Source organism: Alligator mississippiensis, chromosome 2, assembly GCF_030867095.1.
Source record: "Alligator mississippiensis isolate rAllMis1 chromosome 2, rAllMis1, whole genome shotgun sequence".
NCBI classification, from domain to species: Eukaryota; Metazoa; Chordata; order Crocodylia; family Alligatoridae; genus Alligator; species Alligator mississippiensis.
This window is the reverse complement of record NC_081825.1, coordinates 282,894,158-282,919,958: the sequence shown is the minus strand read 5'-3', so window position 1 is coordinate 282,919,958 and position 25,801 is coordinate 282,894,158. Positions and strand designations below refer to the sequence as shown.

Genomic DNA, 25,801 nt, shown 5'->3' with positions numbered 1-25,801 from the left:
AGTGGTTTTCTTTTACTAAGAAATATATCAATAGCCTGAATTTGATATCCTATTCCAGCTGAGATAGTGAAGCAATAGAAGTGAGCTGTAGAACCAGTGAAAACCACTACAGGTTGAACTGATTACGGATGAAATAACTAAATGGAAGTTCAGAGTGAATACTAGCCTTTTCGTATTGTCCTGAGCAACAGAGTGATTGGTCTGGTCAAAGGAAGTGCCACCCCCACATTTTCATTTTTAGATTTTCTCTAGCCATTTGAAGGCCGACAAGCTACAGACTGTGTTCATCAACGTTATTAGTACTTTTGGGCTGAAAAGAAATGAAGACCAGAAGTTCTGGCATAGATTCAAAACAGATTTAAAAGGCTTTCATATCTGAAATGTGTCACAGCAAGGCTGTCCAACTAGCCAACATGCGGCCTGTGGCCTCCCAACTGGCTGCCACTCTGCCCACTGCTCTTGCCAGCTGCAGCAGCCAGGGTCTCCACACTGCCTCTTCTTCCTCCAGCTTCTGGTTCCTGCCCTTACTCCTAAGGCCAAGGTGATGCAATAGGACAGGGCCAAATTCCCTGTGCTGTGTGTGCTGCCTGCTTGGCAAAGGGATGTTAAGTTCCCCACGCTGCGTGCTGCCTCTGCAACATGCCTGGCCAGGAAAGGGGTAGGGGTGTTGTGTGTGTGGTAGGGGGAGCCAAGCTCCCTGCAAAGTGCGCGTAGTGGGGGGAGGATGACTAAGCCCTAAGATCTACAGCTCCACACTCCATGCAGCCTTGTAGTACAGTACTGTCAATACTCCTTGCTTTCAAAGATCTAAACTCCTGTTACACAATTCCCTGCTTTAAATGTTCTTACCTAAGATATTAAAAATCACAATGGACAGAAGTCTATTATTATGTCTACCTACCACATATTCAAACTTTTTTTTTTTCCTTTTTTTTTTTTTTTTTGAGATTTGAGGAAGCCCAGAATGGAATGGTATTCATCTTAAAATAAAGTTTCAACTAATGCTCTCTTGCAACTTACCTAGCAAACTCCGCCAGCTGTTTGGGGTCTGACAGGTCAATGCCAGGTATGCCACCAGGAGGAAGTTTCTTTCCTGTCATGTACTCTGAGTAATCTGGCGGAGAATTCTCTCCAATGATCTGTTCTTCCACCACTGTTTCATGGTCAATATCTTTTTTGTCATCTGAAACAAACAAAATAGCCCTGGATATTTAGTATACATTAGCTCAAATACCAGGCAAAATCTTAAGTAGACAGGATTTTTTTTTAAATGCAAAGTTAGCCATTGCTACATTTCTACTCTAATTTGCCCTGGTGTTTACCAGCCACTTCCAATTCACCTGGCAAGAACCTAAAGGAATCAGAACAATTTTGCAAACTGCACATACACAGCACACTTTCAGGTGGGATGAAGGGAAAGCGCAGAAGATAGCAGCACAATTTTCAGATGCATGTCCAAACCTAACAAAAGTTACAGAAAACAAAGTAAAAACATACTAAAAGTAATGCATACCTATTACAAGCTACATGTAATATGTGGAAAAGTATGTAAATGTTACTCCTCCAGAAAGTACCCCGAGAGGCAAAATACAGTAAAAGCCCTGCTTTCTGGCTTGAGTAGGGAATGGAGGTGCTGGTAATCTAAAAATGCTGGTTACCTGAGACACAGGGGTTTCTGGCTAGACAGGGGGGAGGGGGGCAGGCACCATGGCCACACGTGGAGCAGGGGGTGGAGGTGATGGCAACTGCATACAGAGCTGCAGCAGCACAGGGTGGAAACAGCAGCATACGAACCCACTCCCCCCAGAAATTCTGGTTAATAGAAATGCCGGTTAGTAAAATGCCAGATAACAAGGCTTTTACTGTACTGAGGATCCAGCAGAGCATTTTAATAACTTTTAGCCTCAAAGGCACCCCTTTGTAAGTTTTCACAATTTAGCAGCACTCTATTTCAAAACTAATATAAATACAGCATAAATATTATAATACAGGCTTTATAGTTGCATCATTAATTAATATACAATTAATTAAATTGTTATTCTACAATAGTATAAAATTTCTTCAGGCTGCCAGCCCTGTGCATGTTTGGGTACCAGGGACCAGTGGGCCATTTTCTTACCTTAATTAACCCCAGGGCAATTCCATCTGCCCACCCCCACAAACCAGAGCCTCATGGCTGTAATGGAAGGAGAGATGCCTAAGGGTAAGACCTGGATGCTGGGTATGCCCAGCTGACAGGGACAAGGTTCCAGACTGCCCACCTAGCACACAGGGAGGAGGGGGCCTTTGGGAAGGAGAAACGGGGGGGGAGGGAGAGGGGGGACCAGAGGACTGAACCTGGCTATATTAGTTTGGCAGTCCCCAACTCAGACAGACAGCCATCATGCAGACCTGATGTGGAATCAGCTGGCCATGTCCTTCAGCATGTGTGGTAGGCAGGCCCAGCACAGAGCAAGTGAGAAGCCACACCACCTTCCTGTCAAATTGGGCAACACACACACACCCCCCCCCCCAGGCTGTAGACAAGCACAGACTAGGGCCACCCAGAGAAGGGCACCCCAGAGCACCATTAAAAGTACTTTAGAGCACCCTAGGGTGCTGCTGCATCCCAGTTAAGTATCACAAATCTAGAAGACAAGTCACTAATAGCAGGGTATGTACGTTTCATTCTGGTCATCTGCCAGCATCCAACCCTATACCCAAGTTACACCTAACACAGCCAGAACTAGTCACTGACGACAGGAGTGGGAATAATGGATTAACATTATCTTCTCAGCCATGAAAGGCAATAACTGGGCGTTCTCTTCAACCTCAGCTTTTCTTTACATGTTGCTTGGCTGTGCCTCTCCAAGACTTGCGCCCTTCTTGCATCTGATTGTGAAGAACCAACCTTTCCGCTTTCCATGTCTCATCTTTGTGATTGTAATCCACTATGCCCTTTTCAGCTCCATTCAACACACCACCACACTGACCATCTTCCTGCTCAGTCATTCTGCTACATCATTCCCTTCTTCCCTGCAAAGAGAGACTTCCAATCCTTCTTTTTGCAGCCTTTCACACCCAATCCACTTCCTAACTTCACTATTTTATGGCACCATTGGTCACCCCTTTTCCTCCCCCAATGCAATAAGCAATTTGTTCACCCTTCTCAAGAATTTTCACGCTTTCCTTGTTGCACTCAATTGCTTAAAACACTTCAGGATGCTTTACAGATCAGTCCATATCTCCCTCCAAAGTTCTCCAAGAGTCTCTTCTTCCATGCTATTACAAAAGAATGGCTAGGTAAATGCATTAGAAAGAGCATGTTGTGCTCACCTATGCAAACACAGTCCCACTCTTGAGACAAGTTTTGAAAGCAAAGCTTCAAAAGAAACAACACTATGGGTAGGGTGACCATATATAGTTAAAGGAATCTGGGATGGGGTAAGGGACCGGGGGGGGGGGGGGGGGGGGTGCTGCCACCATGCATGCCCCACCCCCAGCAGCTCCTAGGAGCCCCGATGGCAGTGTGGGGAGGGATAGCCTACAGCCAAGCTCCACCCCTTATATGCAAAGGCTGAACTCCGCTAGGAACAGTCCCTCCCCACTGCCACTAGCAGCCACCCCGGATCGCAGTCGCTACATGCAGCCCAGGCCTCAGCAGCAGCCACAGCAACAGGGCAGGAGGCTGCTAGGGGTGGGCCACCATGCTGGCTTGCCCCATGAAGGTGCCCAAGCTCTGGCCCTGGCCTCCTTCCCTGGTCCACCTCCTCCCCTCCAGCCACTGCTCAGCAGGAGCTGGGTCACACAAAAAGGGTGGCAGCGGCCAAATCCACAACTTTTGCTTCATTTTACATCAACCGACTGGGAAGCCAGGACAGCCAATGAAAACTGGGATATATGGTCATCCTAACTATGGTCACCAGACCTGCCATTCCAAAGGCATTTGCCACAAATCACAGGTTTCAAGACCTCCCATCATGTCCTACAAAGAAAATCTATCATATCAACAGGTTTCTCTTTCTCACCCTGTGCATAGAAGAGACCGGGTTCCCTCTTCCCCACCCCATTTTGTAAATAAAGGATAGGGATAATTCAGGTCTTTGATCTGAAAGCTGACAAGGGAGTACTGCTCCCTGCCAGCTCAGCAGCTCCCTTCTTTGAGTTTCTTACTCCCACCAGGCCAGGAGGCAGGCAAGGACCCTGCTGCTGCCCTGCCCGTTCCCCAAATCTGTGAAAAGGACATTACTGTATTTTGTCCCTACATCAGGGGTTGGCAACCCACACTCTTCTCAGGCCTCCGCAAGGAGAAGTGGTAACAGTGCCTGGGTCCTAGAGCCTGCCTGTCCACATGCCTCTGACCCCAACTGGGTCACTCTGGCCCGCAACCTAAAAATGTTGCCAACTGCTACCCTAGATATTTTAGAGGGAGCCAAGTGGCGTCTTCACTCTAGAGAGAAGCCGAGGTGTTCGTCACTGCAGAGTTCAAGCTAATAGCACCAGAAACCCAGAGCCATCTCCCTTCTTTTCACCCACTCGTTTACAAAGAGCCTTCTGAAAACAGGAGCAACAACTTGGTTAATGAAATACTGGTAAACATGGGACATCTTTACCTACTCCAGTAATTATACCCTAACTGAGCTCACAAAGCAAATCAGAAATAACACCCTAGGTAGTGTAATGTTATTCCCACTGTCCTGTTTCACTTGTGTAGTGCTGCTCTCCCAAGCTGCCTTCGTAGTAAGAGCAAGTTGAAAAGAAAAAAAAAAAAAAAGCTACAGCTTCCTAGAATGAGATCAAATTCCACTTTGCAGCCAAAATTTAGAAAGACTAAAGAGATGAAGAGCACAACCTCAGAGCATCAGGTGTAGCTCCACAAATATTCAGAAAACAAGGCAAGGCAAAGGAACTACAAGGGAAAATGTAATAGTCGGGGTAGGTGTATGTCAAGAATATAGAAACAATAAGAGGAATAGGGAAGGAGTAAAAAGACTGCTTAGGATATGTTAGTTATTCTTATTACTTCCTACATTTTACTGTATTTCTTCCATAGCCATCTACTGCTCAGCAAATTAGGCAAAAAAAGGACTAAAAGACTTACAACATTACATAAAAGTTGTTAAAAAAGGTGCACACACAAACTGAAGAAACATACCAAAGTAAGGACAGCTCTCTCTAATTTGGAATGGCTTCTTTCAATCTATATCACCGAGCTATTTCTAGAAATGTTACTGCTAGTTTGGGGGTTTAATCTGATCTACCAGATCAAATAGCAGTCCTCTTACATGTTCAATGATGAAAGAGGGGAATAAACTCTCTCGTTAGGCCTCGTTTCTTCTTTTGGTAAGAAAACAAATAAAAAAAGCCACACAGCAACAAGTCCTATCGTCCATATTAAAACCAAAAAGCAGCAAGAAAGTGATTCTCTAAAACATTGCTTTCTATTCCTAACAACTTCCATTTTCTGTATTTTCATCTTGAACAGTACTGAAAAATAATTGCTCAAAGAATTGTTTGATAATTGTTCAAAGAACTAAAACTTAGCCTTTGCTTTTAACCATCTCGGTTTTATAGCACAGGCAGCATGATCCACCACCCTAGTTCCAAAATTGCAGGCAGATAAACCTCAAATTTAACAGCCATGTTTTTCCCAAATGGTTAGCAGCCTCAGGTACAATATTTAAATAACATTTATAATATGCTTAACAGGGCAGTTTCTTTCTTCTTTCTTTTTTTTAAGTCGTACTCTTCCCATAAATTTTATGCACTTCTAAGTTGTTACAGCTTGTCCCAAATCCTTTGGCTGGAATGAATTATGTCTACATCTGAGTTGAACAATTCTGCAAACTCCCCAAACTTATCTGAGCTGTTTTGTGTAGCTTTCACATTCTCCTCTAAATCAAATGCACTACCAGGGGTCTGCAATTCTGCAGAGCCTTTTCATATGGCCCACAGACACAGGGTGGGGGGCTTCTGTGCATTTCAGGAGGGAGGAGTTCGCCTGGGCAGCAGGGGCTCTGGGGCTCCAGCAGCTGTGCAGGCTGGGTTGGAAGCAGCATGCGCTTGGAGCGAAGTTCAGTTCAAGTGGCCGCCCCACACCTTGCCGACCCCACCGCTAGGTTCCGCAGGAAACACACCCCGCCACCTCCAGTGCTTTTCTGCTAGTCTCGAGACCTACACAGCATCTCTTCTTCTAAACTCAAGACCTACACGTACCTGAACACTTTCTTGCTGCTTCAAAGTCAGTTACCTCACTGACAAAATTATCAAGGCTCACATATGCAAGAGCCCGGCAGGACAAATTGTGCTGAGGAGAAACCAGCACGGGTTCGTGGCAGGCAGATCGTGCCTGACCAATCTAGTCTCTTTTTATGACCAGGTTACGAAACGCCTGGACACAGGAGGAGGGGTGAATGTCGTATACTTAGACTTCAGGAAGGCCTTCGATACGGTATCCCACCCCATACTGGTGAACAAGTTAAGAGGCTGGGACTTGGATGACTACACAGTCCGGTGGGTGGCGAGTTGGCTGGAGGGTCGCACCCAGAGAGTTGTGGTGGATGGGTCAGCTTCGACCTGGAAGGGTGTGGGCAGTTGGGTCCCGCAGGGCTCGGTCCTTGGACCGATACTCTTCAATGTCTTCATCAGTGACTTGGACGAGGGAGTGAAATGTACTCTGTCCAAGTTTGCAGATGACACAAAGCTATGGGGAGAGGTGGACACGCTGGAGGGCAGGGAACAGCTGCAGGCAGACCTGAATAGGTTAGACAAGTGGGCAGAAAACAACAGAATGCAATTCAACAAGGAGAAATGCAAAGTGCTGCACCTAGGGAGGGAAAATGTCCAGCACACCTACAGCCTAGGGAATGACCTGCTGGGTGGCACAGAAGTAGAGAGGGATCTTGGAGTCCTAGTGGAATCCAAGATGAATATGAGTCGGCAGCGTGACGAAGCCATCAGAAAAGCCAATGGCACTTTATCGTGCATCAGCAGATGCATGACGAATAGGTCCAAGGAGGTGATACTTCCCTTCTATCGGGCACTGGTCAGACCGCAGCTGGAGTACTGCGTGCAATTCTGGGCGCCGCAATTCAAGAGGGATGCAGATAACCTGGAGAGGGTCCAGAGAAGGGCCACTCGTATGGTTAAGGGCCTGCAGACCAAGCCCTACGAGGAGAGACTAGAGAAACTGGACCTTTTCAGCCTCCGCAAGAGAAGGTTGAGAGGCGACCTTGTGGCTGCCTATAAGTTCATCACAGGGGCACAGAAGGGAATTGGTGAGTATTTATTCACCAAGGCGCCCCCAGGGGTTACATGAAATAATGGCCACAAGCTAGCAGAGAGCAGATTTAGATTGGACATTAGGAAGAACTTCTTCACAGTTCGAGTGGCCAAGGTCTGGAACGGGCTCCCAAGGGAGGTGGTGCTCTCCCCTACCCTGGGGGTCTTCAAGAAGAAGTTAGATAACCATCTAGCTGGGCTCATCTAGACCCAGCACTCTTTTTCCTGCCTATGCAGGGGGTCGGACTCGATGATCTATTGAGGTCCCTTCCGACCCTAGCATCTATGAATCTATGAATACCTCTCCCTCCAAAAAGTTTATCAAGTGAGATTTTACTTCTACAGCTATGATGAAAACTGCATCCTACATGAACTCTTACAAATAAAATATGAACAACAATAAGTGTGCCAACCACAAATCATGAAAACTGTTTTGTAACACACAAGTAACAATTATGGCTCCCCTTTACCAAGGTGATCAACATACATGAAATTTGGCATAAGGCATTTCTTTTTTTTCAAAACAGAAATACTTATTACAGTTTTTATATTCTATTTAGACACATAGATTCATAGACGTTAGGGTCGGAAGGGACCTCAATAGATCGAGTCCGACCCCCTGCACAGGCAGGAAAGAGTGCTGGGTTCAGATGACCCCAGCTAGATGCCTATCTAACCTCCTCTTGAAGACCCCCAGGGTAGGGGAGAGCACCACCTCCCTTGGGAGCCCATTCCAGACCTTGGCCACTCGAACTGTGAAGTTCTTCCTAATGTCTAGTTTAAATCTGCTCTCTGCTAGCTTGTGGCCATTATTTCTTCTAACTCCCGGGGGTGCCTTGGTGAATAAAACCTCACCAATTCCCTTCTGTGCCTCCATGATGAACTTATAGGCAGCCACAAGGTCACCTCTCAACCTTCTCTTGTGGAGGCTGAAGAGGCCCAGGTGCCCCAGTCTCTCCTCATAGGGCTTGGCCTGCAAGCCCTTAACCATACGAGTGGCCCTTCTCTGGACACTCTCCAGGTTATCCACATCCCTCTTGAAGTGTGGCACCCAAGACTGCACGCAGTATTCCAACTGCAGTCTGACCAGCACCCAATAGAGGGGAAGTATCACCTCCTTCGATCTGTTAGTCATGCATCTGCTGATGCACGATAAAGTGCCATTAGCTTTTCTGATGGCTTTGTCACACCGACGACTCATGTTCATCTTGGAGTCCACTAGGACTCCAAGATCCCTTTCCACTTCCGTTCCACCAAGCAGGTCATTTCCTAGGCAGTAGGTATGCTGGACATTTTTCCTCCCTAGGTGCAGCACTTTGCATTTCTCCTTGTTGAATTGCATTCTGTTGTTTTCCGCCCATATGTCCAACCTGTCCAGGTCTGCTTGTAGCTGTTCCCTGCCCTCCAGTGTGTCCACTTCTCCCCACAGTTTTGTGTCATCTGCAAACTTGGACAGAGTACACTTCACTCCCTCGTCCAAGTCGCTGATGAAGACATTGAAGAGTATCAGTCCAAGGACCGAGCCCTGTGGGACCCCCCCCACTGCCCACACCCTTCCAGGTCGATACCGACCCATCCACTATGACTCTCTGGGTGCGACCCTCTAGCCAATTTGCCACCCACTGGACTATGTAGTCATCTAAGTCACAATCTCTTAACTTGTTTACCAGCATGGTGTGGGATACCATATCGAAGGCCTCCCTGAAATCTAGGTATACGACATCAACCCCTACTCCTGCGTCCAGGCGTTTTGTAACCTGGTCATAAAAAAAAGACTAGATTAGTCAGGCATGATCTACCTGCTACGAACCTGTGCTGGTTTCCCCTCAGCATAATTTGTCCTGCCGGGCTCTCGCAAATGTGAGCCTTGATAATTTTTTCGAAGACTTTGCCTAGGATGGAGGTGAGACTGACTGGCCTATAGTTGCCTGGGTCCTCCTTCCTCCCCTTCTTGAAAATGGGGACCACATCATGTATACAGAGGGGAAAAACTTTCTAGTATAGCCTACAACAGGGCAATTATTTCGGGCGGAGGGCTGCTTGCTAAGTTTTGGCAAGCCATCGAGGGCCACATGACAGGCAGGAGACGGCAGATAAATATTAATTTTCTAAATTTTTTAGGGGCCCCGCAGGCCAGACAGAATGGCCTAGTGGGCCGCATGCGACCCACAGGCCACATTTTGCCCACCCCGGCCTACAATGAATTGAAATAACCGTGTGGCATGCAGTTTTGAGACACGGACTGCACAGCCTGCAGTTCAGGCTCTTACCAAAACTGAAGTGTTATATCAACAGCATCAGAAGATCACTAGGTAGCTCTTCTGACAGTTTTTTCTAAAGATCTTTGTATTTTCCAGAAGACTAGCACTGCTCTTCTAAGAGCTCTGCACTGTAGAGTTAACTAAGTTCTTATTCAAATCAGCTCCATAACCTGCCACCCTAATGGTGCTTTCAACATAGACTACCTGGCTTGCCTGGGGCTAAAAGGTAAAGCCGAAGCAAGCTTTTATTAAGGCTGATAACCCAACCACTTTGAAGTACAGACACAGCTTAAATACCCACAGCCCACTGTGACTAGAAAGACAGGTTAGCTCTTCCACGTATACTGCAAAACAATGCCAGACCTCAACTTACTGCAGAACACAGACCCAAGGAAAATGCCCACAGAAATCTTAGCAACACAGACAAGTGTGAAGTCTTACACCAGTGGTTTTCAGTCTGTAGTCCAGAGACCTCTGGGAGTCCACAGACTGTGCCTAACGGGTCTGCAAAAGATGACTATCAATAAGAAGTATGTGAATACCCACACTTACAATTCAAAGGGGTCCAACACCTCCATTCAAAATATTTTAGGGGTCCGCAAATGAAAATAAAAGGTTGAAAACCACAGCCTTAGACCAGTGATTCTCAAAATTTTTTATACCAGGACCCATTTGTAAACTTTGATGGCCAGTCCTAACCTAGTACCCCTCACTCCCGACTCGCAGACCCTTAGTGTGCCTCAGCCCCTTCGTATGTGGGGCAGGAGGTGAGTGTGGGGGGCCAGGGGGGAGGAACAAGCAGCCTGGAACTGACAGTTTGCAAGAGAAGAAACATGGTTTCCCACATTTTTCTTCATTTTTTAAGTCTGTTGAACCATTTTTAAAGTTTGCTCGTGACCCTTTCATATATTCTTGTGACCCACTTTTGGGTTGCAGCCCACAGGTTGAGAAACACTGCTTTAAACCATACAGCCAGCAAGGAGCCTCCTTAGCAAGGGTGGAGCATGGAGCTGCAGAGTAGGGAAGCATACTTCTCTGCAGCTCTGTGATCCCACCATGCTAAACTCCAGCAGCTCCATACTCCAGCTTCTCCACAGCACCGCCTTCTTCTACGCCCTGCACTTCTAGGACAGGAACAGGGGAGGTAAGGTGGTAACTCATAGCTTCCATCAAGCTGCCTGATCAAAGGAAACCCAGCAGTGTGGGGAGATTTCAGTAAGCCTTGAGTAACTGCAATTAATTGAACTTTTCCACAGCTTTCCCCCAACTTAGTGAAAGGTGCAGCCAGGGAAGGTTGGAGGGGGAGCTGGAACTGGGTCAGCAGAGGGCTCCCCAGCTCTATCCTCTTGCCATTGCAACCATCCTCCCAGTACTTGCAGGGCCCCACATGCCCCCAAGGCTGTACTACCCCCTGGCAGTAAGCTCAGGAGAGTGGACAGATAATCCAGAGAAAAGAGCAGAGTGAGAGGAGGGCCAAGAGCAATGTATCCTGGGATTCTGGAGGACCCAAACTGCTTGCTTTATTTCCATGGGAGCAGACTGCTGTTATTGCAACACTACCTAGGTAGCACAACCCAGAGATAGTCCTCACCCGAAGTGGCACAAATTTTCGTGCTTTAATACAGACACTCATGTTTTAAGTGCCTTTAGTATGGTCTAAGTCAGGAGTGTCAGAGATCAGAATTATCAGTGGAGTAGCTCTGGGGTTATACAATGCAGCCCTGGAGAGGCTGGAGCAGGATGAAGCTGCACACAGTGCCCTATCTGGCTGCTTCAGGACACGCACTGGAACACAGGGTTGATCTATGGTTTGGTCTGGTTGCTCTGCACTGCTCACCTGGCCCTACCCCTGATCTAAGTGTACCATTTAACAACACCTTTACAATGTCTGCTTATACACAGGTACGGCTAATATGGATGCCAATCACCTAAATCAGGGGGTCAGCAACATTTTTGACCACAGTGCCAAAAACCCCCGCAACCTGAACTTCAAAGATGGTGGTGTGCCAGGGGTGGATGCCAAGGGAGCTGCAAAGGACCCGATCCTTGTTATGGCAGCACACCCAGCCCCTTCCTCCACCCCCCCCCCCATGGTGCTACCTCAGTTGCATGTGCAAGCTGCTGCCAGCAACGAACAAGGCCAGGGTTCCAGACCCCGGTACAACAGCTTGCAGCCTCATGAGTTACCTGCTACAAGAAGCCCAGGCTCTAGCTGGATCACCACCTCCACATGTGGGGAGAAGGAGCTGTTCTAGGGGCAGGCTGTCATCGTGTGTCATTCCCCCTCCCCCCCGGAGCAACTTCATCAGCCTTCCAGTGCGCCCCCTTCCCCTAATCACAAAGCATTAGCTGAGCAAAGGGCCAGAGTACACACACAAAAAATGGCATGGGGAGAGAGGGAGAAGTTTGCAGCCACATCCCCCCACAGAATGAAGATGGGGAGCCAGCATTCAAATGAATGCAACACCCTTCCCCCCTCAAAAACACATAAGAGCAGCATGCTGGGAGTGGAGGAAAAGACAAGAGATAGCTGCTGCTGACTGCCAGACATGGGCACAGCAAGACAGGGAGGACAGGGCACATCTCCAGGAAAGCCCAAGCAGTGGGCACATAACCCACACTGCAAAAGAAAGAGCAAGGAAGCAGGGCTGGGCTGCGCAAATCCCAGTCTGCTCACAAGCCTGTACCAGGGCACACAACCTCAGCCCAGCTCAACACTGGCAGCAGCTGCATGTACACCTTAGAGAGCAGGGTGGGGAAGGGGCTGAGGCAGCGCTGCTCCCAGCCCCTTCCTCACTATGCACCCTGAGATGTGCATGCAGACACCACTGGCCATGGAGCCAGGCCAGGGCTCCAGTGCAGCTGTTTGCAGCCTTCCCACCACCTGCTGCAAGTAGTCTGGGCTCCATGGAAGCAGCAGCTGCACACATGCCTTGGTGTGCACAGTAGAGAAGGGGCCTGGGACAATGGAACTCCAGCCCCTTCTCTGCCATGTGCACCCAAAGTGCATGCAGCCAGCACTACCATGGAGCTGGGTGGGGGTTCCAGACTGGTTGCAACCTCCCAGCTGCCTGCCACATCTGGCCTGGGCTCTGGACAGCTGCTGCCTGCTGCAGAGCCTGGACTACTCACAGCAGGGCTTGCAGCCTCCCTGCCACCTGCTGTGAGCAACCCAGTCTCTGTAGCCAGGGACAGTTGCCCAGAGTCTAGGCCAGATATGGCATGCCAAGCAAAATGGCATCACATACCATGCTCTGGCACACATGCTGGGGGTTGCCAACCCCCGACCTAAATTAACCCTGCAGTGAAGACACCCTAGAGTTGGGCCTGACTGAGAGACCCCCAACATTTTCTTTCACAATGGTATGAGAAGTGCAGGAGATCCACTTCAGTCCTGAATTGTTCAGGAATAGTTTAGCACTGTGACCACATGAAAGGTGCACCCCAGTTTCTGGCTTGAGACAGAGCGGCCGTGCTATTTCCCACAGCTTACAAGCTATATAGAAGCAGGGCCAGCCCACGATATTTGGGGCCCCCCCTGCAAAATAGTTCCCCCCCCGATGCATCAAAAAAAATAATCAAAATTACAGTTAATTGCAGAAAATAATAGTTTGAAAAATATTAATTGAAAAATAATAGTTTGGGTGGGGTTTTGCATGCACATGGGCTGCGTTGTGGGGGGCGCAGAGTTGAGGCAGTTCATGCTGGGGTTGCCTGGGTTCTCTCCCCCGGGCCAGAGCAGAGCCAGGGACTCCTCCCCAGCTCAGCCGGGAAGAGGACAGGACGCAGGGGGTAGGGGGACGAGCAGGGCATGACCCCTTGGCTGTGGGGCCCCCTGTGGCTGCAGGTTCTCCAGGATAGGTGGGCCAGCCCTGTATAGGAGTTGACTCTGCAGAGGAATACCAGGTTAGCTCCATCCACTTTAGCCCCATGAAAAATGCGGGGCCCTAGAGAGGCCTTCCAATTCCTATATTCATCTGCTTTATGTGGCTGCTATCTAAGGAGTAACTTGAGGAAAGGAATAGAGACACCTCCTTTAACAGATCAAAAGGATGCTGCAAGATGATACTTGGCATGTTGGGCATCCCAAAATGGAGCCAGATGTCTCTGTTGGTGACAGTACAGGTTTCCCTTGCTTATGCAGGTTCCGTATATGCGAATTCGCTCTTATGCAATAATCTTTTTATGCCCAAAATGTTATAAGAGGTAGATTTCACTCTTATGCAATAAGCATAGGCACCCGTCTCCCCTCCCCCCCCAAAGCAGGTAAGTCTGTAGGGGGAGGGGAAAGGGCTGTGGGGCCAGGGCCCCACACACCCCAGCCCCTGCTGCAGCTGCTCTGGAAGCAGCTGATGCAGGCTGCCTGTAGCCGCTAGGCTGTGCCATGCCCCATGCCACCAGGGGCTCTGCTTGTCCCCACTCACCCCAGCCCCTGAGCTGCACCATGCCGTGGAGCAGGCAGCTGGCGTTTGCTGCTGCTGGGGCTGCTGCAGCAGATGCTGTGGTGAGTGAAGACAAGCGGAGCCATGGTGAGTAGCACAACTTGCCCCTGCTCACCCCACCCCAGGAATGGCCAGCGCCAGCTATCCGCACATGCTGGGCTGCACTATGCCCCAAACCCCTCAGGGCCCCACTCACCCCAGTGCTTGGTGCAGGGGCCCCAGGAGCAGCCAACACCACCTGCCTGCACCACAGCATGGCACAGTCCAGCAGCTGCAGGCAGCTGGCATCGGCTGCTCCTGGGGCCACTGCAGCAGGGGCTGGGGGTGAGTGCAGACAAGCTGAGCTGTGCCCCATGCCCCCTGGGGCTCCACTTGTTCCCACTCACCCCAGCTGTGGACAGAACTGTTAGTGGGTGCAGCTCTTGCTGCTACATGCACCCCAGGAGAGGTGCAGGCTGGGGGACTGAGCCGGGGCTCTTCCCGGGGACATGTACCCCCAGATCTGCACACAGGATGAGAAGAGGCTGCCACCTGCCCCAAGTGCCTGTGCCTGCCCCTTCCCTAGTCCCAGCCTCACTCCCCTCCTACCTCACCGCCCTGGGAATGTATCCCTATTTGTTACTTTATAAACTGGGTTCCCTTTATGGGGAAAAAAAAAAAGATTTATGTGCAGTTTTCCAGGAACGCACGCACGCACACATCGCATAAAGCAAGGGAAACCTGTATTAGAAGACACTTAAATTGAAGTCTCAACGTTCCTTCTGTAGGTTTCCCACCTCTTGGACAATGGCAATACATCCTAAGTTGGATACCTTTAAATTCCTAGGAGCACCTTCAAGGGATGGCAGTACCCAAAACAATCTCTCTAACAGAATGAAAGTGGAGTTAAGTTGTACACATTTTATATAGCTATCCGGTTGATCTAGAAACTTAAAAGGTAGTTTGCCCTATTCAAGTCTCTTCTTAAGTAGGAAGCAGCCAGTGTGGGAGGGGCAGTGAAGCTGTCACATATATCAGGGCTTATAATTATGGTTCTGCATTCTCTTTGGAAAAACAGGACAAAGGTTTGTACCAAATGCTCTCAAAATGTGAGAACTCTTGAGTTGTGCGACAGTTAAGACCTCCATTAAACCCTTTTATTCCTGTTACATTTTACTACCATGGTCTGCTTTTCATTTGTCTCAAAGCTTCTTGGGCCTCTGCAAGCCTGATGTTGTCAAGATCATCCACCCAACCCAAAACCTTCATGCAAAACTGAAAAAAACCAAAAAGATAAATCTGCAGGAAGCTTCAGAGGGCTGACTTCTTGGCTTCTCAACATCAACTGCCCACTGCACTGTTTTTCAGGAATATCTACCAATGCATCTGGTTCTTCCATTCTTAACTGCAAGTTGGACTCTTGCTCAATATCCCTAAATGCTTGTACTATCTGGCTCAAATATTACAAAGCAGAGAATACACTGTAATCCAATTAAATTATAAGAAATCAGGAGAGCAAGGAAAAACTGCAGACGGTTTCCACAAAGACAGGCAGAAACAAACAAACAAACCCCAGAACGCCTGGCATAGCAGAAAGACAGAAATCTGCAGCAGAAACAGAGAATTTTGGCATCCCCTAAATGTTACAGCCACTGCAGCTCCCAACTGAAACACAGGGAAAATTGAACCCAAGAACAATTTGTTCAGGCTTTCTGCAAGTTCAGGAAGAGAGCATTCCAGCACAGTTTATGATCTGTTCATCTCTACGATTTCTTTATAACTGCAAAATCAGAAACATTTTTGTTTGAAAACAGCTCATTCTTCAATACTATATTGCAACAGATGAATCCAACAGATATTCCACACAGGATCAAGTGCTTGCTAACTGATATGAATTCCAGTTCTACTACAGAGCCGCAACCACCTTTTACTTCCTGGCTTTCTGTAGTACCCTGGACAAAAGGAAAAGTGGATGGTAAGCCTACATCTGTTCCTATATACCAAGACTAGGACAGGGCATCTGTGCCTACTCACCTCTAGGAAAAAAAGTTCTTGGTTGTGCTCAGAAGCAAAAAAACAAAAGTAGCATGTCAAATTCCCAGTTACACAGCAGACTTCTGCGGATAGAAATTCCATTCTACCTCATCTACTTTCTTTACCCAATTTGCTCATGATTGTTACTCCTTTGACGTACAGTGCAGATGGAGAACAGGTTCTCCTCGGCCCATGTCAGCTATCCTCACATATCAGATTGCTGGAAGAATCTTGAACTGACAAAGTGCTGCATAGATCAATACTGTCACCATTTGATTTCAGCTTTTGTGAGGCTACTCAGAGGCACTTTGACCTTCCATATCATCAATATAGCTATGACAATTCAAGAAAACACCATGTTCTAGGAGGACTCAGTTTAGAAATGAACCAAATAAAAGACAACTCAGCTGAGCTACTGAATGATGGGTGTAATTTACACTCAGAACTAAAAACAATTACACTTAAACAGATTAAAATATATAACTACCCTCTGAAATCTGCCACAAATCTGAAGGCAGATTCAATACTCTTGGATCATAAAACAGTCGATGCTTTTGCTGATGAGGATAAAGAGAGACTGTTCTCAACACTTAAAGGAATAGGCCAATAAATGCTTGCTTCCATGGTGGGGGGGGAATAAAAATCTTCTGTATGTACCTTAATTCATAGTTATCACTTACTGAGATTTTGGCCCCTTCCTCTTCAGCATGAGTCAAATGCCAGTGCATTAGATGTCAGGGATAAGATACAGCAGATCCTGTGTTCCTAATGACAAAGAGCAGCAGATGTTGGAGGGAAGAAAACTTCTACAATGTGTTGGTGTGAAGTGGAATACATCTTTAAACTGGCCTTTAAAATCCCAAACAGTCTCAGTGTAAATCCTTGAAGTACAAGTTCCATTTCATGGGTTTCCTGGATTATGATTACCAAGGATGTACATTCTTGAACCCACATTGTGGTTTTAGTATCATATTTGGCCACTGTTTTCCTTATTTAGGAGGCTTCACAAAAAAATGTGATATTTAGTTTAATACATTCAATTTTTATGCAGACCAGGCCCTTGTTATTTAAGGCACTAAGACTTTCTGAAGCCACAATTTCAATGCTGCCTGCCCAAATCTAGAGACCAGGTCCAAGCCTCCCTTCCTATTCATAGTTTCATCAAACTCCAGCAAAATGCAAATTGTAACCTTTTTTTTCCAACTACCAATCAGAATCTAGCCCAAGGACCAACCCACTGAGGACAAAGACTGAAAACAAAGCACAGGAAGGCATCGACAGAGGACACCTTTGCAAACACTGTAAAACCAAGGGATTAGCGTTTCATTGCCTAAACCTGCTTGCAGTACAACCAGGAAGATTTCAGGTAGAAGCAAAAGCATTATTTCTTCTTCTTACCACATCAAATCTATCAGGCACTTTTACCTAGGAACCTACCCAAAATTGAGGCAGCAGATAGGCGATTTCATGGGGCGATCATAGTCAATGAAAATGGCAACTGGCACTTACTGTGGCAGGCTCCCCTCCCATCCCCCCCCACTGATTGGCCACAGGGCACCAAGCCCCACCCCCTTGCTGCTGAATGGCAGAGAGGGGCAGGACCACGTGAAAGGCGGCCCTCTCAGCCAAGTCAGCAGTGGAGGAAGCAGCTACCACCTTGGTTGCTCCCCTTCATGCCTGGAGCTTCCTCCTGTCCCGTGGGTGGTCACTGGGAGCCACCATCTTATTCTCAGCAAGTCAGTCTTCCTCCCCAGTGATTCTATGCAAAATTGCAGAAATCGCTGTTATTCACAGCATTCACAGAAATCACGATTTGAGTAGGTCTCTATTTATATTGGCTCTGGTTAGTAGAAAACTGAGCCCACACATCATCCATCAACTGGTATTTTCTCTTTCCCCAAAATCCAGGAGAATAGGATTCACCATGGCCTTGCTCATTGACAGCAAGCAACCTCTGGCTAGTAGCTTTACCATTCAGCTCTGAGGGGCGTGATTTATTTCACTTAATTTGATCAAGTCACCAAGCCAAAGTTAAGGCTGGGCCAATGTACATTTCAAATTTAAAGTAAAAATGGTAAGAATTCACATTCCACATATTTCCATGCACATGAAAAAGGAATCATAGAGTTTTCCAGATTAAAAATAAATAAATAAATAAATACTGAAGCCAATTTGAAAGACTGGCATAAGGCATTCCTGCCTATTTCAATTAAGCAACTTTGTCACAAGTTCTGATATCAGAGAAGCACACCAAGCAAACACTCTTACTCACCTTTGGTTCCCAACCCCCACTTCCCTACTTTACCTTTTGTCTTTCTAATTTCTACCCATTTACATTCTCACTGACATCCTGTCACACTTTTAGCTTCTCTCATTCCTTGGAGTCTTAGAACAGAAGAGACTTCCTACGCCTGATGAAAGATGACTGCGCCTGAAAGGTTGCTAAGAACTTTTTTCCAACTACTCAGTTCATCTAATAAAAGATATCACACATCTACCCAAAGAACCTTGCCAAGCAAGCTTAAGTGAACTCACATCCAGCCTAAATGGTTGCCAACAACAGTGGTAAAACTGACTTAGTGACCATATAACCAGAGCAGGTTGGAGTCTCTCACTACTTATGGAAGCACACTGCTACCAGACAGCTACGATAAGGCTACAAGAGATATATAATGTGCACTTGCACACGAGGTTTGAGTATTAATTTTCGGACCGGGTGATTACTTCAATAACAGTGGAAAACAGTAAACAGAATTAATTTCTGGTGCTCATCAGTGTTTGAAGGCAAAGTATTTTTGCTCCCCATTAAAATAGAGCAGCCATATAGATAGAATTCATTGTTTTAGCCTGACACAGCTCCCTTGTTTGTTCTCCCATCTTTAATGAACTTGCTATTATATGCCCATCAGACAACTTATCTTGCCAGACAAGTAGAGATTTGTTTATTTACATCCATGGGGATAGGTTTTTCCTCAAATTGATTCAATTGTCCAAAAGATTTAAAACTTGATCATTTAAACCAGATTTGAATTATGCAGCATCTAACTTACTGTATTGTCATGCACAAAATAGGAACAGTAAGCTTCTACCCTACCCCATTCAGGGGAGTTGGAGTTTTTGGTCTTCTCCTCTGGAATAGTTCTAGTATCAATTCCATTTATACATTCTGAACTTCTGAAAACAGACTTGACAATTAAGTCTCAGGACTTCCCCATGTGACCACAAACCACTCCAACTGCTTTTACATTTGATCTGCCTTAGAAGAGGCTTACGACCATTCCGAGAACCTCACAACAGCGGAAGGGTAAAAAGACCTTTTTTCCCCTAAATAAAGGAATTTTTTCTGCTAGAAAAGAAGTCAAAATAGGTACTTCATAACTATTTCTCATCCAGTTAGTAGTTCCAGTCCAATTTAATCCCTGATAAAAGAAAGACAGGATCAGACTCATGCTCATTATAAAATTAACTAATTCACTGAAATCAATGGAGTTGCCATAACGTAAGAGGGTTAAGTGGGAGGTGAATCGGGCCCACTAATTACATGCATAACATCCCAATTTTAAACCAAGTAACAATTTATATGTAAAAGCTGCTCTAAACATGCACTGTAGTAAGCACTTTGAAATTCAGAGCTTTAACACATGCTCGCAATTGCTAACAGATCCTGGCAAGCTCCCACAATCCGTTTGCTCAGTGGTCCCCTGGGTCAAACGTGGCTGATTTTCAGTTACCTCAACAGCAGATACCACTGGCCATCATTTAGTGAACTTCAGTTCCTTTCTGGTTTTCCTTTCAGGCAAATGCCAAGAATGACCCTTTCTCTGGAGTTAAATGGCATTTGTTGGCACACAGTGAAACACTCTGATATTTTGATGGTTACCTATACTGAAAGTTGTAAGTTGTCATACTCAGAGGCAGGTCATTTTAAGGAGATCTACCTGTCAATTAAAGCATCAGGCTTCTAGCAAAAATTCTAGGTACTAACTCTGAACAAGACACCCTGAACACAGAAGTAATACCCCACATAACACTATTTGCATTTTGTGCAGACCAGACCAGACCCATACCACTCCCCCTTTGCAATAGTATTTCAACTTTCGTAGGTAACAGAATTCAAAGCACTTTCCCTATCTGTGACAAAGAACAGCCAGTCACTTAAGTAGGTGTACAAAAATACTTGAGAACACGTCCAGAACTTAAATAAATTGTTATCTTCCACCTGCTTAAGGACTGAGGCAATCTTTAGGTTGGAATTCAAAGAGTATCAGACAGTTACACAAGGCAAAGATGAAATCCCAGCCTGTTCCTTGGGACCCATGCACCAAACCAAACCAGAACTGTCAGCATATTTTTACACAAGGTATTCAATCTGCAAAATTTTAATCTACAACAATTCTAAGGGGGGGGGGAGGAGGGAATGCAATCCACATCACTTGATCAGCAGCTATTTATTAGTACAGAAACACCCAGGCAACTATATAAATTTCCACAGCGGAAATAATTTCCGCAGGGACAGCCTAGTGTCTGGTCCACTCCATTCTCCAAAGCTCTTTTAAAGTGGAGGGAGGGATGAAGTATTCCCCCCCCTCCCCTCCCCTCCAGAGGGGGAGACTTGATGTGGCTTGAGGCTGCTCCGCAGAAACCACCGGCAGACCATGCCCACGGGCTGCCGCCTGCTCATCCCACAGCCTAAGAGCCTAGACGTTGCCCTGCACAAGCCCGGGCACAGGGAGAGAGGGACGGGGCTGCACTAAGCACAATCGAGATCCACCTCCACGCTGCGGCGAGGACGGAGCCCCCTCGGCTCCGGGCGCCCCAGCGAGAGCGCGTCCTCCCTCGCGCTCCAGGCTAGGCTAGGCTAGGCTAGGCCAGGCCAGGCCAAGGCCGGCCCCGCGGTTGCTCCCGCTCCCCCCGCTGGTAACGGTCGCGCCTCAGCCGCGCCCGGCATGACCGCGCAGCCCAATGGGGCCGCGGGCGGGCGGGGAAAGAAAGAGGCGAGCGCGGGGGGCGGGCCGCGAGCGCCAGAGAAAGGGCGGGGAGGAGCGAGGGCCGCCGGCGGGGAAGGGAGCGGCGGTGGCGGGGGAGGGACGAGGCAGGAGGAGGCTGGCTCGGCTCGGCCCGCGCACCCCGCCCGCCCCCCCCCTCCCTCCCCTCCCCCTGCCGCAGAAACTACGCCATTGCGGCCTAGTCCTGGAGCCAGCGGCGAGCGGCCTCCCTCGCGCCGCCCCTCCCCCACCCATCCCCACCGCCCCGCCGCCATCTTGGCGGCCGCCGCCATCTTTTCCTTCCCCCCGCCGAAGCCGGGCAGGAGCCAGCAGCCGGAGCAGCGCAAGGCCCCGCCATCTTTTCGGGGGAGCCGCCATACTTGCCCTGGCGAGGAACATGGCGGCGCCCATCACACACATCCCAACATGGCCTCCCTTCAAAACAAAACCGGCCGGGCCGGGCCGGCGCGCACTCACCCGAGGCCCACATGGTGACCGAGAACTCCCCCTCCAGGGTCTTGATCTGCACCTGCTTCTGCTCCCACTTCCTGCCGCCGCCGCCCTCGGCCCCGCCGCCGCCGCCGCCCGCCCCGCTCAGGTAACTCTTCTTGCTGCTCTTCTTGCCGCTGCCGCCCTTCTTCACGCGCCCGCCGCCGCCGCCTGACGACGACCCGCCGCCGGCGCCGCCGCCGCCGCTCTTGCTGCCCGCCGCCGCCACGGTGACCAGCGTCTGCTCGATGTACTCGTCGTCGCCCGCCGGCGCCGGCACGGGGATGAGGATCTGGTCCTCGAAGCCGTCGTCGGCGCGCAGCCCGTCCGAGTCGTCGCCCCCCACCACCTCCTCGCGGGTCTGCACCAGGATCACCTCCTGGTGGTGGTGGTGCAGGTGCAGCTGCCCCCCGCCGCCGCCCGCGCCGCCGCCGCCCGCGCCGCTCGGGTCGCCGTCCGAGACGAGCGGCTGCAGCGCGATCATGGGCTGGTGGTGGTGGTGGTGATGGTGGTGGTGGTGGTAGTGGTGCGGCGGGTGGTGCGGGCCGCAGTCCTCGCAGCACTCGTCCTCGTCGTCCTCGTCGTCGTCCTCCTCGCCGCCCACCACGGTGGTCTCGATGGTCTCCACCGGGATGGTCTCCACCTCGATCTCGTGCAGCTCCACGATCTCGGCCGGCATCTCCGAGCCGTCCGTGGCGATGTACAGGGTGTCTCCCGAGGCCATGGCGGCGGCGGGGGGGAGCGGGGGGCCGCTCCGCTCCCCTCGGGCTCGGGCTCGGCTCCGCTTCCTCCTCCTCCGCCCCCTTCCACACAAACACCAGCTCCGCGCAGCCAGCGAGGGAGGCAGGCAGCCGCCAAATCCCGGCTCCGCGCCCTCGCGAGACTTCCGCCGAGACGAACCCCAGCCCCGGGAGGCCGCTGCTGCTGCCGCGGCTGCTGCTGCTGCTGCTGCCGCCGCCGCCGCCGCCTCCGGGACACGCCCCCCGCCTCCCCCGCGCGTCACCGCCTATCGCCATAAGCCTGGCGCGGCGCGCCCCGCCCCAACGCGGGGAGCGACCTATCGGGAAGCGCTTAGCGCGAACGTCCCGCCCTTTGCCTGCAAAGGGCCTATGGGAGGGCGCCGGGCGGCGGGGTCCCGTCTCCCAGCGCTCTGCAGCCTATGCGGAGGCGCGGGGGTGGGGCCCCGCCTTCCCCCCCACGACCGTGCTCCCCCGCGGCCCAGCCCACACGCACGGACGTGCCGGCCGGGGGAGGGGCGGGCCTGACCGGCTCCGCTCCTCCCCTCCCCTCCCTCCCCTCCTCCTCGGCCGGGCCTCGCCTCGCCTCGCCTCGTCTCGCGGGCGGGCGGACGGACGGACGGACGGACGGACGGACGGGTGGAGCGCGGCTGCGGCGGGCAGCCTGTCCGCGGCCTCGGGCGGGGCCGGCTCGGCTCAAGTGAAAGACGAAAGAGAAGACCCAGGGAGGGGCGAGACGCCAGAGCCGGGCGGCCCGGGACCTGCCGCGGCGGCAAGCCGGGGTCGTCCCGGCCCCTTTCAGGCGCCTCCCCGGAGCAGGGCCGGGCGAACGTCGGGGCCGCTGTGGCACCCCGAGCCTCGGGCCAGGCCTGCACGCGGCGCCACCGGTCCCTGCGTGGAGACGCAGCAAGGCATGGATGCAACGGGGTGGGAAGGGCCTGGAGGCCTAGTCCAGGCCGGGCCTGAGGCAGGATCGTCCCCCTACAGCCCATCCTCTAGAGCAGCGGTTCCCAACCTGTGGTACGCATTAACAGATTTATCGTAATGATTTTCTATGACAGGAACTTGCTGGTGATACTTAAGGTTGTATTGTTTTAAGTTGCTGGTGCTCAGTCTGTCAGTTTGGGAACCTCTGATCTAGACTCCAAACCCCGACACAGCACAGACCTCACACCCCGATGGGCCGCAGGGGGAGCCACAGCAAAAACAATGCCTGGAAGAAGAGACCAAAGCCAGCAAAATGCATCCCTTATGTTGCAATCACTTAGTGAAATGCCTTTCTTCGTGGCTTTCTCTTTATGACCCAATCCTACAAGCCATTGATTGCACGAAGAAAGCTTGTACCCTTAGGAGTTCAATCCCGCAGGAAGATCCACTGGTGTAAAGCTGGTGCCTGCACAAGATCCCATGGAGGTACTTCCGGAAGTCGGTTCCCATGCAGGAACGGGGGCCTCGGATGCTGCCTTCTCTGAATTGGGCTTGAAAAGCGCCGTGTGTCTACAAGGAAGTTTTGCAAGACGATGACAGTCTCTTGGAGTTTTCCAGGCCTGCTGCCTGCACGGGGAAGAGAAGTTACTTGTTTCTATAATACTGTGTACTTGTAAGCCACAGTGTTTTACTGTTTCATTCACTCACAAAATAACGGAAAATGAAAATCCGGCTTTCATTAGGAGTGCTTCTGGGTAATCCATCAGAAATCAAGGCAATCTTCAATTTGAATTTGTAGATTAAAACCAATGGAACCCCTTTGTCAAGCTAAGCAATAACAACTCCAACCTCCAAAACATAGAGCTGAATAGTAGTAGCACTCTTCTATTCACCAGTTCCGTGGAATTCCTCTGTGTAAAGTGGCCATCATGTGCAGAAAAAATATTTGCTCCTAAATGTGGGTGGAAGGAGGAGGATGGGTGTGGAGGCAAGTTGCTTTCCCCTCCCCATACCAAGGGATTAAGATTGAAGCAGTTTACCCCTAGACAGGGATGCCAGGTACAAACTACTAAATTTCTTAAGAATGCTATTGTCTTAGTCTTCTGAAAACACAAACTCCTCAATCACTGAAAAAGGCACAATGCTTTAAAAAAAGTCAATGGGTTTCTGCTGCAGTCTGTTCTGCTTCATTTCTTTGCACCACCACCGTGGGACCGTTCTGTTCCACAATTCCTTTAAGGCATTTTCCCCCAAACATGCTGCGTCCCATGTGAAGAGCTGCAAAGGAAAAAACATACCACTCCAATTACCCTGCATTCAATGTGTTTTCTTGTCAGTACGCTTAAAATGGGTTAAGTGTGTCTGCATTTAAATATACACAGAACACACTGACGTGTGTTGTTTTCCCTATTGGAGTAACGTGAAAGCGCTTCCTATTTGCAAGGTAATGGTCATTGCTTGAGCTAAAAATACAGAGGTCAAAGTGTTTACAAAAAGGATGGGTTGGTGAATAGCATGCTAGAATAGGACTTAGGAGACCTCTGCAAAACATTTCAAGAGCTACTGAGGAAAAGTGCCATAAAAGAGCTAGGGGTTATTAAGTTCAGGCTGAAGATGGAGGTATTTATCCATGAAATTAGTTAATCAACTTGGAAACAAGTGACCAATTTATCACAACATTAATAGAGACAGAAAAGCTACACATGAGTATTGTCAGATTACTACTGAAAGCTCCATTATTTTAAAATGAGTTAAAACCATGTAGCTCTGCTTTCTTATCACACTGTAAACCTTGCCTCATTCTCTCATTTCTTCCTTCTTTATACCTTTTCACTCGTTCCCCTTAAAAATTATCAAGTTTCTTGACTGTGAAATAATATTTTTGTTTTATAATAATTCATGTGCTGGTGGTAGTTGTGATGCATTTCATTTTTCATAATTTTTCACCACACCTGCACTAAACCCACTAACCCATCTGTCAGGACTACTGATACTCCACATATTTGTGCAGCTTTCATGTAGCCACGGTTTAAAAACAAACAAACCATTCAGCTGAAAACTATTTCTTCATGCTGCCCCTGAACATGAATTTTCCCACAAAGTTACACTGGTCTGAGGCCCAAGATAGACAATACTTGCATCAACAACAGGATTAGTCTCCAGTCTCTCAGGAACTACTAGCCCAGAAGAGAATGCCATTTAGGAGTGAAGTATTTGGGAATCCTTTCATCCTAGCCCAATATCACACTTATATCTACGCTTAGGGCATGTCTATACGTGGTCCTATGGCAATGTAGCAACACCTGGCAACCTAGCGATCACGTGGGTCTACCAGCTACGTCACCATAGGAGTGCACTCCTCAGTCATAGTGCACCTACAGCGACGTAGCAGTGAAATCTAACCATCCACCATGCATACAGCACAGTAACCACCCATACTGCACCATGCTGTAGTACTTCCAGAAGATCCTTACCTTGTGCACAACTTAGTAACTGCTACTTTCAGCCACTTTCAAAAAGTCATGTTAATAACACGTTTTAGTTCTTGTTTTGCTAGAGATTGTGCTACATCTACCATTGGCTACAAGGGAAGTCAGATTGTACCCAATCCTGAAAAAAAATCCAGGGATTATTATGGGAGTAAAAACTTTGCTGATGTCTGGGCAGAGGAAATCAAGTGGCGGTTT

The 25,801-nt window shown here is 49.1% G+C and overlaps 1 protein-coding gene across 1 annotated transcript in view; it reads right to left on the bottom strand.

Moving 5' to 3' along the window:
• Nucleotides 1-22,411, bottom strand: part of YY1 (YY1 transcription factor) — a 39,597-nt gene extending 17,186 nt beyond the window's left edge. The window contains exons 1-2 of the mRNA XM_014596483.3: nt 21,439-22,411; nt 1,021-1,183 (exon numbers count right to left, since the gene is read on the bottom strand). Of these exons, the coding sequence (XP_014451969.1) occupies nt 1,021-1,183; nt 21,439-22,174 (899 nt within the window). The 5' untranslated portion in view covers nt 22,175-22,411. The remainder of the gene's footprint in view (nt 1-1,020; nt 1,184-21,438) is intronic.
• Between the last annotated feature and the right edge of the window lie 3,390 nt (nt 22,412-25,801).